We start from the raw sequence: 17,716 nt of genomic DNA, 5'->3' as shown, positions 1-17,716 counted from the left end.
ATACCTACATATTCGTTTGCACAATATATTATATTGCCACTATTAGCTTTCTCTAATTATTGCAACTTATCGCCTTTTGCATGCAGTTTGTGTTAATCACTTTACACTTCCAAATTTTTAATATTTGAAATTTTAAATGAAGATTAAATCGAAATACAGAACAGACTGGCTCTCCAGGGATTTAATTCTATATTTACTGCGGCATGAGATTTTCTATTCAAGTTAGATAACTCATATCGCTTATATTATTTTAGATTAAATTACATATAATTAAAATTTTGTTACTGATATTAAATTTTAAAAATGGGCAGGTTCTTTTTAAATATTTGAAGGATAAGAGAATACTCTTGTCTCAAATCAAGAATTTCCACCCTTTTCATTAAACGATATTATTTTCGCACCAGAGACAAAAGGGAAGGAATGTTATAAAGGAATCGAAAGTTTTTATATCGCACCGGAGCCTTCCTACGCTTCCTTCAGGTTCAAAGTGTACACGTCGGACAAGAGAGAGAGAGAGAGAGAGAGAGAGAGAGAGAGAGAGAGAGAGAGAGTACCAGAGAGTACTTTTTATTCTACCTCCACGTCCTACGCGTATATTTAACTTAGCATTCCTACTTCAACACCTCCTGCGCATTATTCGCGTCGAGGATGTCTGGCACCTCGCTGATCCTTCGCATCTTTTTGCAAGATACCCCGCGATTTTAACGTCGCGCACGCCTGCGTTGAATTTCCATCTAATCTCATGGAATCTCTTTATACTTCCGCACGCTTTTACGCTTAAACATTCGATAACGTCCTTATTACCAATGTTACACTTCCACATAATAATTATTTAATGTTAGACACGCGTGCCCGATATCGCGGCGCGGAACTCGCCGGCTCGCGAAGTGTCAAAGATTCCACGCGCCGCAAAGATATACGCTCGCTGTTACGTACTGAGAATATTCTGTCAATCGTCGGCGGAGCTCGTTAGCGGCATCCGTCACAGCCGCGGACACGTCTCGGCGCCTTGGCTTCTCGAAATAATCGCGCGGACGCGCGCATAGAATATAGACCTCGTCTTTTCTTCGCTCCCTCGGCCGCCCCCTCTTTTCCACCGCGAGCGTACAGCTTTCCGCGTGATCTATCGCCCTGTTAAATCTCGCATTTTTGGCAGTAATTGATTTATCGTCGGTGCTCTCGCTATACAAGATATTTCAGACAAATAACTCTGCCTTCTTTTATCTTTGATCTGATAATGCTAACGGTTGAAGTATTTTAAGGTTTCTATATCCAAAATATTGATTGGTAAAAGTGTGGAGAGAGAGAAGATTACTTTCAATAAATGACAAAGTTTCTGTGAACGAAAGAAGACTTTCGCATATCGAAATTATATCAAATCGGTTTGCAACCGGGATCTTTAAATACCTTAAGCAACCGTTACATATATAAATAACCAAGTTTTTCTGTTATTTACAGTTCTAATCGCGTATCTTTACGCGATGCATTTATAATGGACACATAATACATATACATGCATACATGGGACATTTAACTTTGACAATAATAATCGCGGCGAAATTAGGTGCAGGGCATTATGTAACGCGTTGCACAACAGACGATCGGCCACGACATCGTTCGAGCGAGCGGGAAAACAATTCGTGATGTAATTCAGCGAATTCTGAAGGGTGTTGCAACTCCACTTCCGTGCGTGGATCTGCATACGATGCGGCGACGAGCGGCGAGAAACTAGACGCGAGGCGCGAGTAAATAAGTAAGAGCTCTGCACGAGAGGGGAGGGGAGGAGGAAAAGGGAGGAAGGAAAGAGGGAACGACGATCGTGATCGCGGTAGTTCGTTCGTCCGTGCAGGTGGTTTTGCGCGAGGACACGGACGAACCGCCGCGCGCCACGGCCGACGTTGTTTTCAGAACAAACCGGCGAGCTTATACTCATAACAGGAAAAATATTAAATCACCGTCCGCCGTTGGCCCCCTCGAAGCTCTCGTCACCCCTTCCGCGCCCGACGATCGAGCGATCCTTAATCTCGCTAACTCCTTTCCGCCGTTTTTCGAACGATCGCGCGCGATTACACGACGATTAATTATGCAGATTATTATGTGAGTTACTGAAATAACCGGTTCCGGGAATATCGCTTTCACATCCCCGTAATCCTATTTCTCTCATATTGCGAAAGCGGAACAGCAGGATTCCGCCTGATTTATTAATAACGTAAAATCGCCACGATGCGGTAATTGATTTTTATTCTTTCAATAATATAAAAGGAGAACGTTATATCGTAAAAGAGCGGGCTATACGCGCGATCCGCGAGCGACGGCGAACGGGTAGGAATAAGAAGTGACTCACCAGCTCTTTAATCCGTAATTACACCCTACTACTATCCGGCGACTACACCGTGCTATTATTAATACTTAATCCGTTGTACGGGACACGCGTGTACCACCTCAGAGTTTGTTGGACGTCTGCCACTTTTAAACGAATAATGATTTATGATGAAACACAAGCTCTCCACGCGAGCATAATGATTTACCTTCCTTCCCACAATGTAATCTCCCAGTTCTCAAGCATCGTTTTCGTCGCACTTGGAGAATTAATCTTTCTCGCTGTATATTTCCCGCTAAAGTCCTCATCGACGCGGAGCGAAACGCCGCGAGAAACGCGTATTTTTTTTCATTTTTTTTTTTCAGGATATCGCGATGGAGGATACGAAAACACCAGTTCAATGTCCAAAACAAGAGAATTGTTCTCTATTTCGAGCTCGCGGCAAGTAGTAAACAATTCCGCGGATGCCCGCGTTCGTTCTCCCCGATCTCTCGCTTCTCTCTCTCTCTTTCTCTCTCTCTCTCTCTCTCTTTACGTTGCTCCATTCACAGCCGAGCGTATACAATATGTGCATCGGGCGGGCCCCAAATAGCATTAAGTCATTGCTGCTGTCCAGCCGTGCGCGCTCTATCTCCCGCTGTCGCAAACGATCGCGCATTGTGCGGGGCGCACCTTAAAGGATCCCTATTCTCGCAGGCCGAGAACCGAGAAATCCGGCAGACCACAATGCCGATCATTGTTTCTCAATTCGATCGGGGGCACCGCCGAGCGAGAGAGAGGGTGCGCGCCCCCGTCGCATGCCGCTTTTCAGCCGTCGCGGTTGGACGAATCTCGTTGTCACGTCTCATCGCTTTGTTTCTCGCTTTCCTTTTTCTATCCGTCCCATGAGTGTTTAAAGCACGGACGCATTTACATTACAAGATAAATATTTAAATCTTCATGAGTACTTAACAAAGGGTTTTTTCTACTTCATCATAAAAGATGTAGTCAAAAATAAAAGTTTCAAGGATATAAGATCTGTGCTCCATCGATGTATCAAAACGCAAGGAATATAAAAATTATTTGCGTATCTATCAGATGCAAGCGTGTTTCTATCTGTTAGCAACACACCAGAACCAATGAAGACGAGCTCAGATCTCCGAAAATGATCAACGGGCCTCGGGCCTTGGGACCCCGACCCGAGGGCCAACGGGGGAGAACGTGTGCTCGCGGATGCGTACACAGATTTCACGGTAAATCGAGCGCTTTTAACGGCGGGTACGTTGCTGTTACGCAACGCTATTGTGCGCGAATGCCTCCTGCGGTGTCACGGTAGAACGCCGGCCGACGCGCGGTATCTTGGCAAATGGAATTACAACGGGGTTCTATAATGACTCAATCGACCCACCTTTGATGCGGCTTAGCCGGGAGGAGAACGCCGCGCTCCGCGCCGGCGTGCTTGATGCACGGAACCGGGAGGGAAATACTCCCTGTATTCCGTCCATTAACGGGATACAGGGCAAAATAGGTTACACCTCCGCCTCCGTCTACGTGACGCACAAGCGTTCCGAGAAAGCGCCTGCAGCTTGATGCATTTTGTATCCTTTAAAGATATCTCTTGCGCAAACATTTCCACAGTGCGTAATCTCGTTCCGCTATTATTTATAATACGGTCAGGCTTATACAGATCTCGGCGTACCCTGCTGACAGATTATATCGGAGAGAAGCACGAACCTTGAATTTTATGTGAAAGCATCGTTCTTGTTTCTTACGTTCCATTTCGACGTATATAGTGTAAGAGCTTCACACACGGTTCCCTCGATAATATAATTCGGGGTAGCTGCAGTGAGGCAGCAGCCTTAATTTAGAGCTTTTAAAGCTTCAAATTTCCATTAGAATTCTATTTCTCATCTATTACCTATCGCTTTTCTAGATACGTTTTTTGACGACAAAGGTCGCCAATTCGAGGAATCCATCGAGGAATAACGGCACCTCATTAACGACCCCAGGAACACATCGAGCGAAGAAACGAGGAGCAGTTCCGTGGATACCGGCGCTCGTAACGCGGCCGTCGCGTCGGTTCTGAGAAGCGGCGGGCTTCCCTCGCTCCGAAGGCTTAACAGCGTCGGGGAACCCGGGTGTCGGAATTCCCTGGGACGCACGTACGTGTAAACAACGCGTCGCGTCGGCCACGGTGTCGGTCGACGCGCGCGCATGCAACGACCGGGGGGGTGAAGCACCCTAAAATTAGCCCCGCGGGAGCGGGACACCGCGTGCACGCGGCCCGCCCGGGGCCCGTCCGCACCCACCCGCGTCGGAGAGCGTGAAAAAATGCTTACATTATCATCCGTAATTTTCGTAAACACCCGACCGACCTCGCGGACGACGCGCGACGCTCGTTGCGGGTGGCCCTCGAGTAATCGACACTCTTCGCTCGCTTCCGTCGCTGCGCGACTGCCGGGAGTGCCAGGCCGCCCGAGCCCTGTCGCGTACCGTGTCGACCGGAGGCCCTGAATTAGACTACCGCAGGCAAGTTCCGAAGACGGATTTTATGGTCGGGGGAACTCGACACTTGCTGCGATCGGAAGAATTTCGACCATGCAGTTCGAGAGAAAAGATCGTTAACGCGACGTCGCTCCAATGATATTTTAATTGCGCCGTTTGCTTATATAACGAAGAATTAAAAGCGAATAACCACTTTCGTAGAAATTATGACTGCCCACTCTTCTCTGTTTTTTTAATGCATTAATGAGAACGTAAAATAAATTGACTCAAATAAAAATTATAGATACACACTTATTACGCACATTACAATAGTTATTAATACTACATTCATTGGTGTAATCGAATAACGAGAGTAATAAAATCAATTTTTTTTATAAATGTCTATATAATTATGTGACACACTACTCACATTCACATGATACCAACTCTCTCGGTATTTATCCAGTTTCCCGTCGCTCTAACTTGAATGATATTTTGATATTATGTTCGATTCGTCGGAATTTAATTGAATTTTATCTGAAAATGTGTGAACGCGGATATTATAAAGCGGCGCGTTGTCATGTCACCTGGATATAAAGTATCCACGAGCGTGTTATAATTCGGCATAACCGAGTCGCGCGGCAGGATCATCGTTCGCGCACGCGGTTAATTAATTGCCTATTTCAAATTCGAATTACGTGTCGCACTTGTACCTGTGCCGCGGAATAGCCGCGGGCACATATATGCCGCCCTCGTTATAGCGGTGGGATGAACGTTCGGGCGGACGCGAACCACCATCCGGCGCCGTCTACCCTCTCATCGCGGTAGATGTGTCAATTAAATACGAAATTAGCGAGTAAAACGGTCCCGATAGTTGGCCCATAAACAAGATCCGCCTCGCGCGCCCCATTTAGCGTTTAATGTCATAATGACGTTTGCATTTTCGAGCGCGCGGGCTCCCCGGCCAATGTTTACTTTATTTCGCATTAAAGCGCGATTAAGCAGTGTCTCTTTCCGTCGCGTGGACTCGCGCGTCCGAATATATGTTCGTAATATTAATTCGATATTTCTCGCCGCGTGGCGCGGCGACGTCTCGCGTTCGACAAAAACTCTTCAACGAAAACACGTTATCGCGACGCGCGTTTCCTATTTTTCTTTCCATACTCTCGATTATATTTCTACAGAGCTCTCCCGTCAGCGAGATATCTCGTTACGTTTTTCCCCGGCTGTTTCGACGTTACATCGAACGATATACACGCGCATACATATGCACGTACGTACGCATATGCTGTGTACGGTACGGTAGAAACTCGCGATTATGTGACCGAGTAAAGAACTTGCTCGCGACAATGTACAGAAAAATAAATTACTGGGGCAAACAGAATTGTTGGTTTTATCTCCCCACGCGCACGTTCGACTCTGCGGAAGGACTCAACACGGATGAGGAGAGCAGGACAAGGAAGGATGTAACCCCATCGTTGGATAACAAGTTGCGGATATTATTTGGAGTGTTATCGCGAGTAGCAGATAAATCGTAACGACGATTGAGGTGGGCGATAATGCTGCAATGTCAAATTAGATCAAAATTTCATTTCATAGAACCGGAACCGGTTTCCAAAAAATCGGTAACGAAAAATTATACTTATGGCAATCCCCGAAAAATTCTACCCCTACTTCGTATATCATTCTTTAAGATTCGGTTCATTAATGTAAGAGGAGTTCGCAGACGGACAGACAGACAGACCAACAGTCGGGTTTTATATTATAGTATGATATACAATATACCTACCGCATTCGCAAAACGGTTGCTCAACTATTAAACAAATACAATAAAAGCAGATTGGAGTACATACATGTATATACCAGACCCATTCGATTGGGTTGCTACAAATCGTTAACTCGACGACCGCCCGTGCTGATCGATTGCGTCCATATTATAGAGAGCCACATCAATATTAAACTTATTTCAAAGTCAGAATAAGGTATCTTCGCGCAGAATAATCGCAGATATTTGAGTAAATTCACTGGATCTTTAATACAGCTTCGAGTCGGGGCGCCGCGCGCCGCGACGGTACTCGATGATGCTATCTCATCACTCACTTTATCACGCATCCTCTGGACGCTGAGCTCACCCTCCTTTTCTCCACCTTCCCCTTGCTTCGTGTAACACACGACGCTCTTGCGGGTTCTATCAATTTTTGTCTGGAGAGACCGCGCGCGTTGGTTGTTCGATTTTTCCTGTGTACCGACACGCGAACCAATTTCCATTGGTCCGCCGCTCTCCAGGGCTCGTCTCTGTCACCCTTCAATTTTCCTTCTCCCTCCCTCCCTTCCCCCTTCTTTCCTATCTCGGTTTCCCGCGGAATTATTGCTCTCTTTCTCTCTCTCGTCGCTGATTTTTGCGAAAGGGATGGGGAGGCAGAGTGAAAAGGACGCGAATCGTCGTTGCACGTATAGTACACACGAGGGTACGTGTGTATTGCGGTTAGGTCATGACTCTCTCTCCCCCTCTCTCTCTCTCTCTCTCTCTCTCTCTTCATCAGTTCGAGCGAGTTCGCGTTTCGCGTTTCGCCGCGGGTCCCTGGGAAACGGCGCACCTGCGATCCTTCCGCTGAAACGGGCAGACGACGGCGGAGCAGCACAGTTTCGCCTCTCGTCCTCCCACTAACTGCCCTTCACCCTTCGTCCGCCGCCAACAGCCATGCGGGTTCCTTCGTCTCGCCGCGCCTCTATCTCCTCTAACATCCGCTGCCATCCTCCCTCTACACTCTCCTGGTATTAATTAATTACGATTTAACGGGCCACATCTGTTAAATTCCGAATTACGAGCTGATACAATGAGCCAGCGACTACACATACTACTCCAAAATGTATTCTTATACACATCCCACGATCTATATCTACTATCCGTACTCTCCGTACTCTTCTAACTGTAACATTCTGCGTTCGCGATATTCTTTCAGGCTAATCGAGGGAACGCGTATGATCGCTGACGGGCTTTCCCACATAGTGGGGCTTCGGTTTACAATCTCGCGTAAGAAGGGAGCACCGCGCAAAAAGAGCAGGAAATAAAAAGACGTCGGCGGTTCCACGCGAGCGCATAAGGAGAGGGAAGACACGCACGCACACGCCGCCCTACGTTAGTTTCGTAGAGCAAAATGTTTGTTTAAGTAAGCCCGGAGCCAAACTCTTTTTACTTGTCTTTTCCTTGCTCGAAATTGATGATTGCGCGCACCGCTAATATGGCCACAACGGTTACGCGTAACGGAGGGCAAGAAAAAAAAAGCGAGGAAGAAAAGGATGCGATGACATGCGCAGACTATGCAGAGAGAGATTTGGCAATCTCAAAATAATTATCGAGAGAGAGAGAGAGAGATTTTCTTTTATTAAATCTGATTAAAAAATAAATGCCGAAACTGCAAGTTAAATTGCCGCCTCTAAAATCTTGTTTTATAAATTTTGCAAATAGCACGTAATGAATAACTTAATCACAGCTGCCATAGTGATAGATTTCGTAAAATACTATTTTTAGTTTATATACTGTTTATATAATATATAAACTAAAGTATATACTTGTAGCTTATAAATATTATACTTTGTATATAAATATTTTTCTGGATATTAACTAAATAAAAATTAATTATTTACCATGCCTTTATGCAAAGATGATTTCATAATTTATACGTTACAAAATGCTAAAAAATTTTAAAAATACGTAGCCAGAATGCTGTTTTCATATTTCTGTCTCGTCATATAACACCGAAATATTCGAAGCAATTTTTCCGTCTGTTTACAGTGCACATGTGTAGGAAGAGGATTTTACGTTCCAACTTTCTGAAAAACGCTTTTCTGACCAGTCGCATCCTTTTCATTGCCACCATGTGTTTAGCATTTCAATCCTTTGACGCTTAGCATTCAGTTCGTTGCTCGTTTTTTATGACAATTTAAAAAAAAAAAGAAAAAAACGAAAATGCTAGTTACAGCAACTATTATATCGATTTTCTATACAATATTTTCAATACTGCAACATGTTTTTTTTTTATCTTTCTATAATTTTTCGGGATTTTAGTGCGAAACGAATATATTACTGACTCTTATATATATATTATTTATTTTCCATATTTCCCCAAACATCACTCTTACCTATCTAGAAAAAAACAATATTTTATTTATTAACTTAAAGATTAAATTTCAGCCTACGTCGCAATATTTGCCCTGTCGAATGGAAAGTAACATCGCGCGAACAACCTCGGATGGATAACGTGAAATGTTTGCCGTGGAGATAAAGGACGAGAGGGGCTGCTGCATTGACTTTCTCACCCTCGAATCGCGGTTCTTAGCGCGGGTGGATGAATTTGTGTGTTTGCCTGGATTATTGGAAAGCCAATAATGGCATGGGCGTTTACGCGCAGTGCAAATAGCTCTTTAGACGCTTCTCTCTCTCTCGTTCTCGCTCGTTCTCGCTCGTCGACACTAATTTATCCAGCTGCATAAATATAGCGAGTACACATGTAATAAATATATGCATCTTTTTATATATTTATTTACATCACGTGGTTGATCGCTATACAATTGGAGATAAACAGTTTTATATGTATAATTATGTGTATGATACAAATTAATTAATCGTACGGATCAAATATGCTTTATATATGTCTCGAGAAATTTACAAGGCAAATGTACAGTGACTCACAAAAGCGATTAAATATTAATATACTATTTATAAATTAAACAAACGTCTCGCTCGCACAATGTCGCCACTACGTAAGTAGCGTAATAAATTATATCATATTTAATTAAATAATACGTGTATATAATATTATTTAATTAAATACGTACACAAATGAATGCGAGCGAAAGAAAAGCATCCGTGAGCCCCTGTAACATTCAATCCGACGTTAATTGCAAACTATATTAGCGCGATATAACAGTTCCCACGAGGTTGCATATAGTCGAACGAGTGCTAACGTGAGGTCTGCGCGGAGAGCAGCCGCGGATTCGTTTAAAATTACATTCTGCAAACGATTCGACCGGAGTGGTGCCTTTTGCCCCGGGCTGGACTTAGCCCCATCTGCCGAAACACGTGCCCCGGACAAAGCAGACGGATTTTGGAACAACGTTTCGAGCGGGACCAGCAAAATCCGTTCGCTAAAAGTATATGCACCTATATTGCCTGCATACCGTCGTCGCCGGGATCCCAGATTCCAGATCCCCTCTCGACTATGTCAATTCCCGTTGATCCTTCCCACTTAAAAATCGTCTCGCCCGGCTCGCCAAAACTCCAAAGCAGTTCTTTCTGCGTGTCTCGACGAACTTACGCTTTATGTCTTATGAGTGACCCTTTTTTTTATGTCTTATTTATAAGTCGCAATGACTTATGAGTCTTATGAGTGACCCTTTTTTAAGTCGCAGGAATCTTCTAGTTCGCGAAATCCTACATTCCTGCAGTTATATCTTGAAATTCGTGCGATTGTCGCGTTTCGAAACCCAAATTTTTCTACCGCCAAATTTTGACCTGCAGAATGTTTATTTACGGAATATTTTACCATCCCTTGAGTTTCCAGGATTTTCAGGGTCTCCGATAGACCACTTCAATCATTTTCGTTCCATTGTCTGTCGACAGTTTTTTCATGAATGCGGTTTATGAAGTGGCTTATGCAGAAACTTGAGAGAACACGGATACGCGGTCAAAGGATGTTGAACATGTTGTGTTTTTTCTTGGGGTCGTTCCTTTTACACGATCTGTTCGCCTAATCATCGTTTCAGTTCCCAATGTCTACATCATTATGTTAACGTATAATTACGGTCGTGAGGGTATTTCGGTGCTCGATATCCGGTCGGCCACAATGCGCCCTCGCCGTTGACGGGATAACGGATTCTCGGATCGTTACCAAAATTAATATTTCTCGTCGAGCAATACAGATCGGGAACACGCGGACGGATCAGGCGGATGCGCGACGCGTAAGATCCGCGCGATCGCCGTAAATCCCGCGGCGCGGAAAAGACGAAATGCCGATTCGGTTTGGTTGGACGCCGCTGGTGCGGCATAAACGTTTCCGCTCTCGTGTTACGAGACGCGACATTAATCTATCGAGGATTCCGCGAAACTCAGCTCTGTCATTTTCCTCGCCAACAATTTCGCTACGGATTTTACGCGGAAATGTCTGGGGCTGCTCGTTTATCACGAAGAATGTAAACATGGGATTAATGTGAGAAATTAATTATGTAGAATTATGTGTCGGAAAATATATAGCGGTATGCAGGTGAAACGTTATTTTTAACAAGATATTAACGGAAAATCTTGCAGAAGGGAATATCGTGGGGATCCAATAAAGAAAAATGTCGGCTTTACGGATATCACGCGAATGAATTGAGTCTCATTTGAAGTTTTTAATAATTTTGTTCTGTTTTTAATATTCGTATGCCTTGCGTAGGTATATTCATAACAATGCGTATTTCGTCGATACGCGCGACCAATTTTCCTTTATTCTTTTAACATCCTTTGTTTTCAAAACGTGCACAAGTACAAATTATTTAATGATAAATATAAATATAAAACGATAAACGCGGGCGAGCAAAATTGCAACGATGGGTGGTCGGCCGCCGCGATGCAACAATTAAACATCGAATTATTTTCACGTCTACTTAGCTTATTTTCACAGCGCGGTGATCAATATTTCCGTCGGTAGTTTCGCCGATAAGTACAAATATAAAAACATATTTCGCGTCCAAACACGAAATGTCGCACGAGCGGCAGGTAATAAACATTCGCGTTTTCACTAATAATACTTTCATAAGTGCACGCCGTGCAAACAACATGGTGATGCGCGTGATGCAAAAATGGATTTCGTGGCGGGGTGTGAAAGAGAGGCGAAACATCATTCGAGATTTTTTTCCGTTTATTTCGTAGGTGTGTGTCTTACGTACTGATACGTAATAGCGTACTGATAATAATATTAATATCAATATGTTCCGCACGTATAAGTATATACATGCACATATGTGGTTTTATATATATATATATACGTCATATATACACAAGATATTGTATATGTATACATACAGATTTGTTCTATTTATTTTATCTATGCTGCTTCATTCTTCGTAATAATATACACGCAGATTCGAGCATTATTAACGCTAATTATTATTCACATGATCCGTGTTTAAAATCAATAAATATACCTATGTATATTATATACATATATATATATATATATAAATATACTTCTATATATATTATATATATACATATATATACATATATAATTATCTTAATTCTCTCTTTCATCGAATACCGCACGAATCTCCGGCACCGAGGAAGGTTATCACGTGATTAAATGCACAAGGACGCGATGCAATTTTGCGAAGAAAGTACAATATCTCACTAATCGCTAAAGCTATTATTCTTTTTACAATACTTTTCGTCGCCTTCCATCGTCGTGACAACTTCAAACATTCCTTTGGAGGTGAAGCGACTGAAGCGCACAATAAATTTTCATCGCCGCGACATTGAAAACTTAGGAGATTACAATTAATTTTTCTCGGCGCGTACTATATACATTGTTATGCTAATTTCGCACCTCTATCGGGACGCTTGAAATCGCGATAATTATCACCTTTCGCGATTTCCGTCGATTAAAATGTTCGCGTTAAAATTTACCGGGGTATCTTAATTTGCAATCAATCGCGAGCGTATGTTTCCGTTAAAGCAAGTATAAATAAATACAGGAAGTTACATTGCATACTGCCGAAGTGATTGTTAGATAGTAGTGAGTCGCTATTAAACGTTAATATAAGAGGAATTCCCGCGGACTCTGCATTCTAAAATATTAAAACGTTAGTTTCTATTTACGTTAAAACAACCTATCAATATATTCCAATATATATATATATATCCGTTTGTTCCCCGAAGCTGCTCGCGTGACTCGTTTATTCGTCATGCGTCCGACGATATAGCGTCGCATTAAATGCGAAAATTCTGGGACCGCTCGTTCGGAAATAATCACGGCCACTGTGCAAAAAAAGCGGACATTTCGAGATCGGGAAATACTCGATGCAAAACGCGCCGCGCAAAGCAAACAATGACTTTTTTCAACCCGTTCCAAGGGCATTCTGGCGGAAGGAGCGGAAACGCGTGCAAACGCGGTCGCATTTGTGGAATATCGGAATAACGTGATTCGACGCCGTGATGCGAGTCACGCGAAAGATCGCGAGCCGAACGATCTGAGACGATGATTCCGACGTGTCCTTATCTATCGGAAACAGACGGTCGGCGGAGACGTCTTGGTATTTTCGCGCGATTTACGGTGGTTTGCATTTGCACAGATGGCCGCGAAAACGGCGACGGCCGAAGTAAGAAAAAATTAATCAGGTAGGTCAGCGACCGGTCTCGCGATGTTTGCGTAGATGGGAGCGATTACGCTGAAATTCGCATTTATTTCCTCGTCCCGGACGTTCACTCGCGTATCATTCATTAAAGCGAAGCTTTTGACTGAAATAAGGAGAACCATCTCGCACGTGATTATTGAGTTTACAATGCTGTTGAAAATGGCAAATCATCTTTCAGCGTACGAAAACAAGAAAAGTCACCGATCAAAATTATAGATTCGGAATTGTTTTAAATTTGATTAAAATTAGGATTGAAACTGTTTTTCTTCACTTGTTGACTTTTTTCGCTAAGAAAGATCCTAACTTAGATCGAAATGTTCATTTAATATATTAAAACCATCAGAGTTACTCGATTAATTTCGTGACACAAATTGAATTTTTTCTTCTTCGCGCACTGATTTCTATGTCCTGCCTAACGCCCCTCCTTTAACTTTTATAAACATGTATTTCAGAGTCTAATATTCTTTTAAAAAATTTTTTTCTTTCTCATACACGCACATTTTAATATACATTATACATCGCGCTGGAATCTATGGATTTTAATTATTCTGGTTTTACATAGTCTTCGAAATTTTTTAACCTTTTTCATTGCGAATCTAATTTAATCGGACATCTCAATTTTTTAACGCTTACAAAAAATCTGCTGTTTAACAAATGTTTTTCACGAATATAAATTTAATAGACGGTTACAAATATTACATATAATGCAGAATAATGAAGAAGATCGGTACCGTGGGTCCGTTTGATGTATACCCCCACAAAGAGATTTCGGCAGAAATTAGAAGTTAGCCCGAGGGCTGCTCGTCGATTAACGACGCCCTTGGCAGACATTCGTGATTCATTACGTTAATTGTCGCATTAGTTAATCGCCTATGTACGGATGATTCTGTGTGACACGAGGGTTCGACCCGATACGGGAAACTAGATTTTTACCAGAGCTCGTTACGACCCGTCTAGTTCCATTCCTTGGCGAGCTCGTCCGTCGTGGGTATCCACTCTTGCTTCACGTAAATCAAGCCTGGATCATAGTGATCGCCGTGGTGCTCTTCAAGGCTCCGCTGATGGGACCTTGAATTCCGATATTCTCAGTACTTCTGCAACGTTATCGGTAGATTGCCACTGGTGTTGACGGCGTTACAGTCTTGGTAATATCTGTGGTATAGCGGCGGGGACGCGCTTGTCGAAAGCGGCGTCGGCGGGCTGGACCTACGATAGATCAGACCGTGACTGATTGAGTCTGAAGACTCAACTCTCTTCTGTAATTTTATCTATTGTCTACATTGTCAACAATTTCAAAAAAGAGAATCTAACACGCCACTATTCTTGGTAGCAAATACTGTGACTATTTTTTTTCTGTATTAACGTGTCATCCATTCGAAGATAGTTGTACGTTACAGTAGACGTTTCGTTATCATAAGGATATAATGACAAAATATTGTGTAACATGATAAAATAAAAGTATAATATCCTCGTGGGTAGCGTGTTGAATGGCACACTTTTTACTTTACATTGTTATCTAGATGCTCATGTTATTTAAAATTTTATATTAAAGATGGCATTTTATATATCATAAAATTCTATGAAAAATTCACGTCATTTGTTCTTCGTAGAGAAATAGATTTTGCATCTATTGATCGTACGAACACAAGATTTCCATCGTCGAATTGGAATTTCGAGACGAGCGTCAAGCGTTTTCTCGACCGACGGAAAACGGTCTAGGTACTCGTTCTAGTACTCATTCTGGTACTCGTACCTGTAAAGCTGACAGCTCGGGGATTGGGTGTCCTGATAGATCGCGGTATCGGGACTGGCGTCCTGATACCACTGCGAGTGGCCCACGGCGTTGCTCGCGTGATTCCGCGCCGTGTTGTACTCGTGGTCCATGATGGCGTATCCGGCGGCCGCCGGTGCGCAGTACGGCGTGTACATGGTGCCGGGCGGTGAGGCGTTGCCCCTGGAAACGGTGCTGGTGTGCCCGTAGCCGGTGGTGGCCATCATCGCCGCTACCGCGGCCGTCGTGGTAGTCGTGGTAGTGCCTGTGGACGATAGGTCCCTGCTGCCGGTGCCCATGGACTCCCTGCTGCTCATGATCGAGTGCGGATGCTGGAGCCCGTGCGGATGGTGCGAGTGGTGCTGGTTGTCGCGCGTCATCATCGCGCTGTTCTCCCGCGTCGTCATCAGCGCGTCGACGCTGAAACTGGTTGGATCCAGGCCGGCCATCGACACGTCTTGGATCGACTCCTGGTGCACCTGATGCGCCTGATGCACCTGATGACCCAGGGCGGTTTGGATGACGCTCTGACCGGGTGCGACCGTCGCCGTCGTCGTCTTGTCCTCTTGTATCGGGCTGTGCAGGCCGTATTTGCTAGCTTGAACCACCGCGGCTGCAGCCGCCGCCGCCGCCATGCAATGGTTATCGTTGACCGGTTCTCGCTTGGGCTTACACAGGACGGTGGCAGCCTCCAAAGCGCTCAGCTTTTTCGTCGGAGTGTCCGATGGCGGCGGCAACGTAACCTGACTGCTGCCGGACTTGACGTCTTCCTGACGTTTCTCCGGTAGGATTCCCTGCCGTTTCAGCGCCTCCTCCTTCTCCTTCAGCGCGTCCTTCTTCTTGAAACGTCTGCGGCGTCTCAGGTAAGAACCATTGTCAAACATGTTATAGCTATCCGGATCTAGGGACCAGTAACTCCCCTTACCGGGTTTTTTATCGTCCCGTGGCACTTTTACGAAGCATTCGTTCAGGCTAAGGTTGTGTCGGATGGAATTCTGCCAGCCCTGCTTGTTCTCGCGATAGTACGGGAAACGGTCCATGATGAACTGATAGATGCCGTTCAGGGTAATCTTCTTGTCGGGCGCGTTCTGGATGGCCATCGCAATCAACGCGATGTACGAGTAAGGTGGCTTTACCATATCTTTGCCAGCGTGATGAATGTGCTGTTGGCCGATACCCGACACTGGGTATCCTGTAGCCGTCGCGTAGCCGCCGTACCGATACTGCTCGTAATAACTCCCGGGAGCGCCCACCGTCGGGTACGACGGCGCGCCCATGCCCATCGGCACCGTCGCCGCGTGCCGATAGTACGCATTCTGCTCGCTGAAGAGCGTGTGCATCTTCGCGCACCCGCTCTCGGTACGATCCACGGACGACGATCGCGATCGAAACACTTTGTTCTGATTGGAGCAAAGGGGTAATTGTTCTCTCTACAATAACGTCACTATTCCTCCAGAGGCGATCCTGTAAAACACATGTTTCTCGAAGCCGTTGTTAGCGTCTGATTCACACAATTGTTATTCTTCGTGGATGTTATATAAAGGGAGTGTCGCTTTCTCGTTATATTTGGAAGTGACACTTGTATTTAAAATCTTATTTTACACAGTCTTTTATTTTCTATTCTATTGTCCATCACTTTTCGCTCCGAATTATTTTCTCTTGAAATTCTGAACTGATTTTTAGATAGCGGTTATATTTTCTTTCTTTTTCGAATTATAAGCCACTTTTGTAGTCTTTCTTCTCAATTCACTATAGATAGAAAATCATAATCGTTAATCTATTAAAATATATAAATAAGAAATAACGTGTTCCTTGAACGTTAAAAGTTTATTCTAAGAGTGTGCCATTATTTTTCCAAGTTATATTTTTCTGCATTTATTCTGTGTTATCATTAAGTCCTCTCTTCGCGCGGTATTAATTCCACTCGTATCACTTATCGGACAAGTATTAAATATTCTGAATCGATGTAATTGTCTTCCTTAATTTTTCAATCGAACGTTATTTTCATGAATCGTTGCCGTGGTAAAACTCGCGTGTTCGCACTATCACTCATCTGTCGCTTGGAGCACTTGGAGCGCCGTCACTGTACCACCGCGGACCACGCAATGTGACAGATCGATAGATCTCTAATGAACGATCACGCTCATGAGATATCCCGAAAAACACGTACCGCGTCGTCGTTCATGGAGTCTGCGACGCGTCCCGCTGCTGCGTGATAGTATTTTGTTGACCGTATCCCAAAAATCTCATCATCTTCTCATCTCAGACACGGAAGACGGACGGATATGCGAGGCCTCGGTGAAGACAGGAGGCGAAGGTGCATTCAGTTGAACAGTGCGACTCGGCCGCTAGCGCGAGGACGCACGCTAACCCCGTTAGCACCCGCGTGTGCACGCTACGGTATTATGATACACAACAGGCCGGAGTTTACTCAACCCCGAGTAAAAACACACTGGGAGCTCGGCGTCGCGCGCGGAACGGAGTGCTCGGCGCGGCCGGAGGACGGCTGCGCCGTTCGTGCGTCTTCGAAAAATCACGAGGTTTCCTATACACGTCGCACCACACTATTGGCCGTTCGGCAGCGGAGCCGCGCGTGATTCCGCCCACACTGCAGGACCAATCCGCTCGGAGCGGCGAACGCTCTTACGAACGACCGCCCTGAATATGATCCTGCCAATAATCGCGACGTAGTCGCTCGCGTGGTCACGCCCTCGTCACCTCGCGCAAGGGCTCAGGAGGGCCGCCGCGCCGGCCGTGAGCCGTGACCAGCC

General features: G+C 44.6%; 1 protein-coding gene across 1 annotated transcript; it reads right to left on the bottom strand.

The window, feature by feature from the left end:
- Positions 1-13,678: 13,678 nt before the first annotated feature.
- On the bottom strand, positions 13,679-17,376 carry LOC112460318 (fork head domain-containing protein crocodile-like). Its single transcript, XM_025024953.1, has 2 exons — positions 14,928-17,376; positions 13,679-14,380 (listed from the first exon to the last, which is right to left on the bottom strand). Exons 1-2 carry the CDS (start codon positions 16,283-16,285, stop codon positions 14,260-14,262), a joined length of 1,479 nt encoding a protein of 492 aa, XP_024880721.1. The 5' UTR covers positions 16,286-17,376; the 3' UTR covers positions 13,679-14,259.
- Between the last annotated feature and the right edge of the window lie 340 nt (positions 17,377-17,716).

The sequence above is a fragment of the Temnothorax curvispinosus genome, unplaced genomic scaffold, assembly GCF_003070985.1.
Source record: "Temnothorax curvispinosus isolate PA1 unplaced genomic scaffold, ASM307098v1 QBEX01010444.1, whole genome shotgun sequence".
Lineage (NCBI taxonomy): Eukaryota > Metazoa > Arthropoda > Insecta > Hymenoptera > Formicidae > Temnothorax > Temnothorax curvispinosus.
This window is presented reverse-complemented; position numbering and strand designations above follow the sequence as displayed.

Bases quoted from the DNA above. Each gene is read 5' to 3' on its own strand.
- LOC112460318 (XM_025024953.1), bottom strand. From the start codon at position 16,285: ATGCACACGCTCTTCAGCGAGCAGAATGCGTACTATCGGCACGCGGCG. The intron at 14,381-14,927 runs GTACGAGTACCA...GATCTATCGTAG, and splicing joins CCGAGCTGTCAGCTTTACAG to GTCCAGCCCGCCGACGCCGC.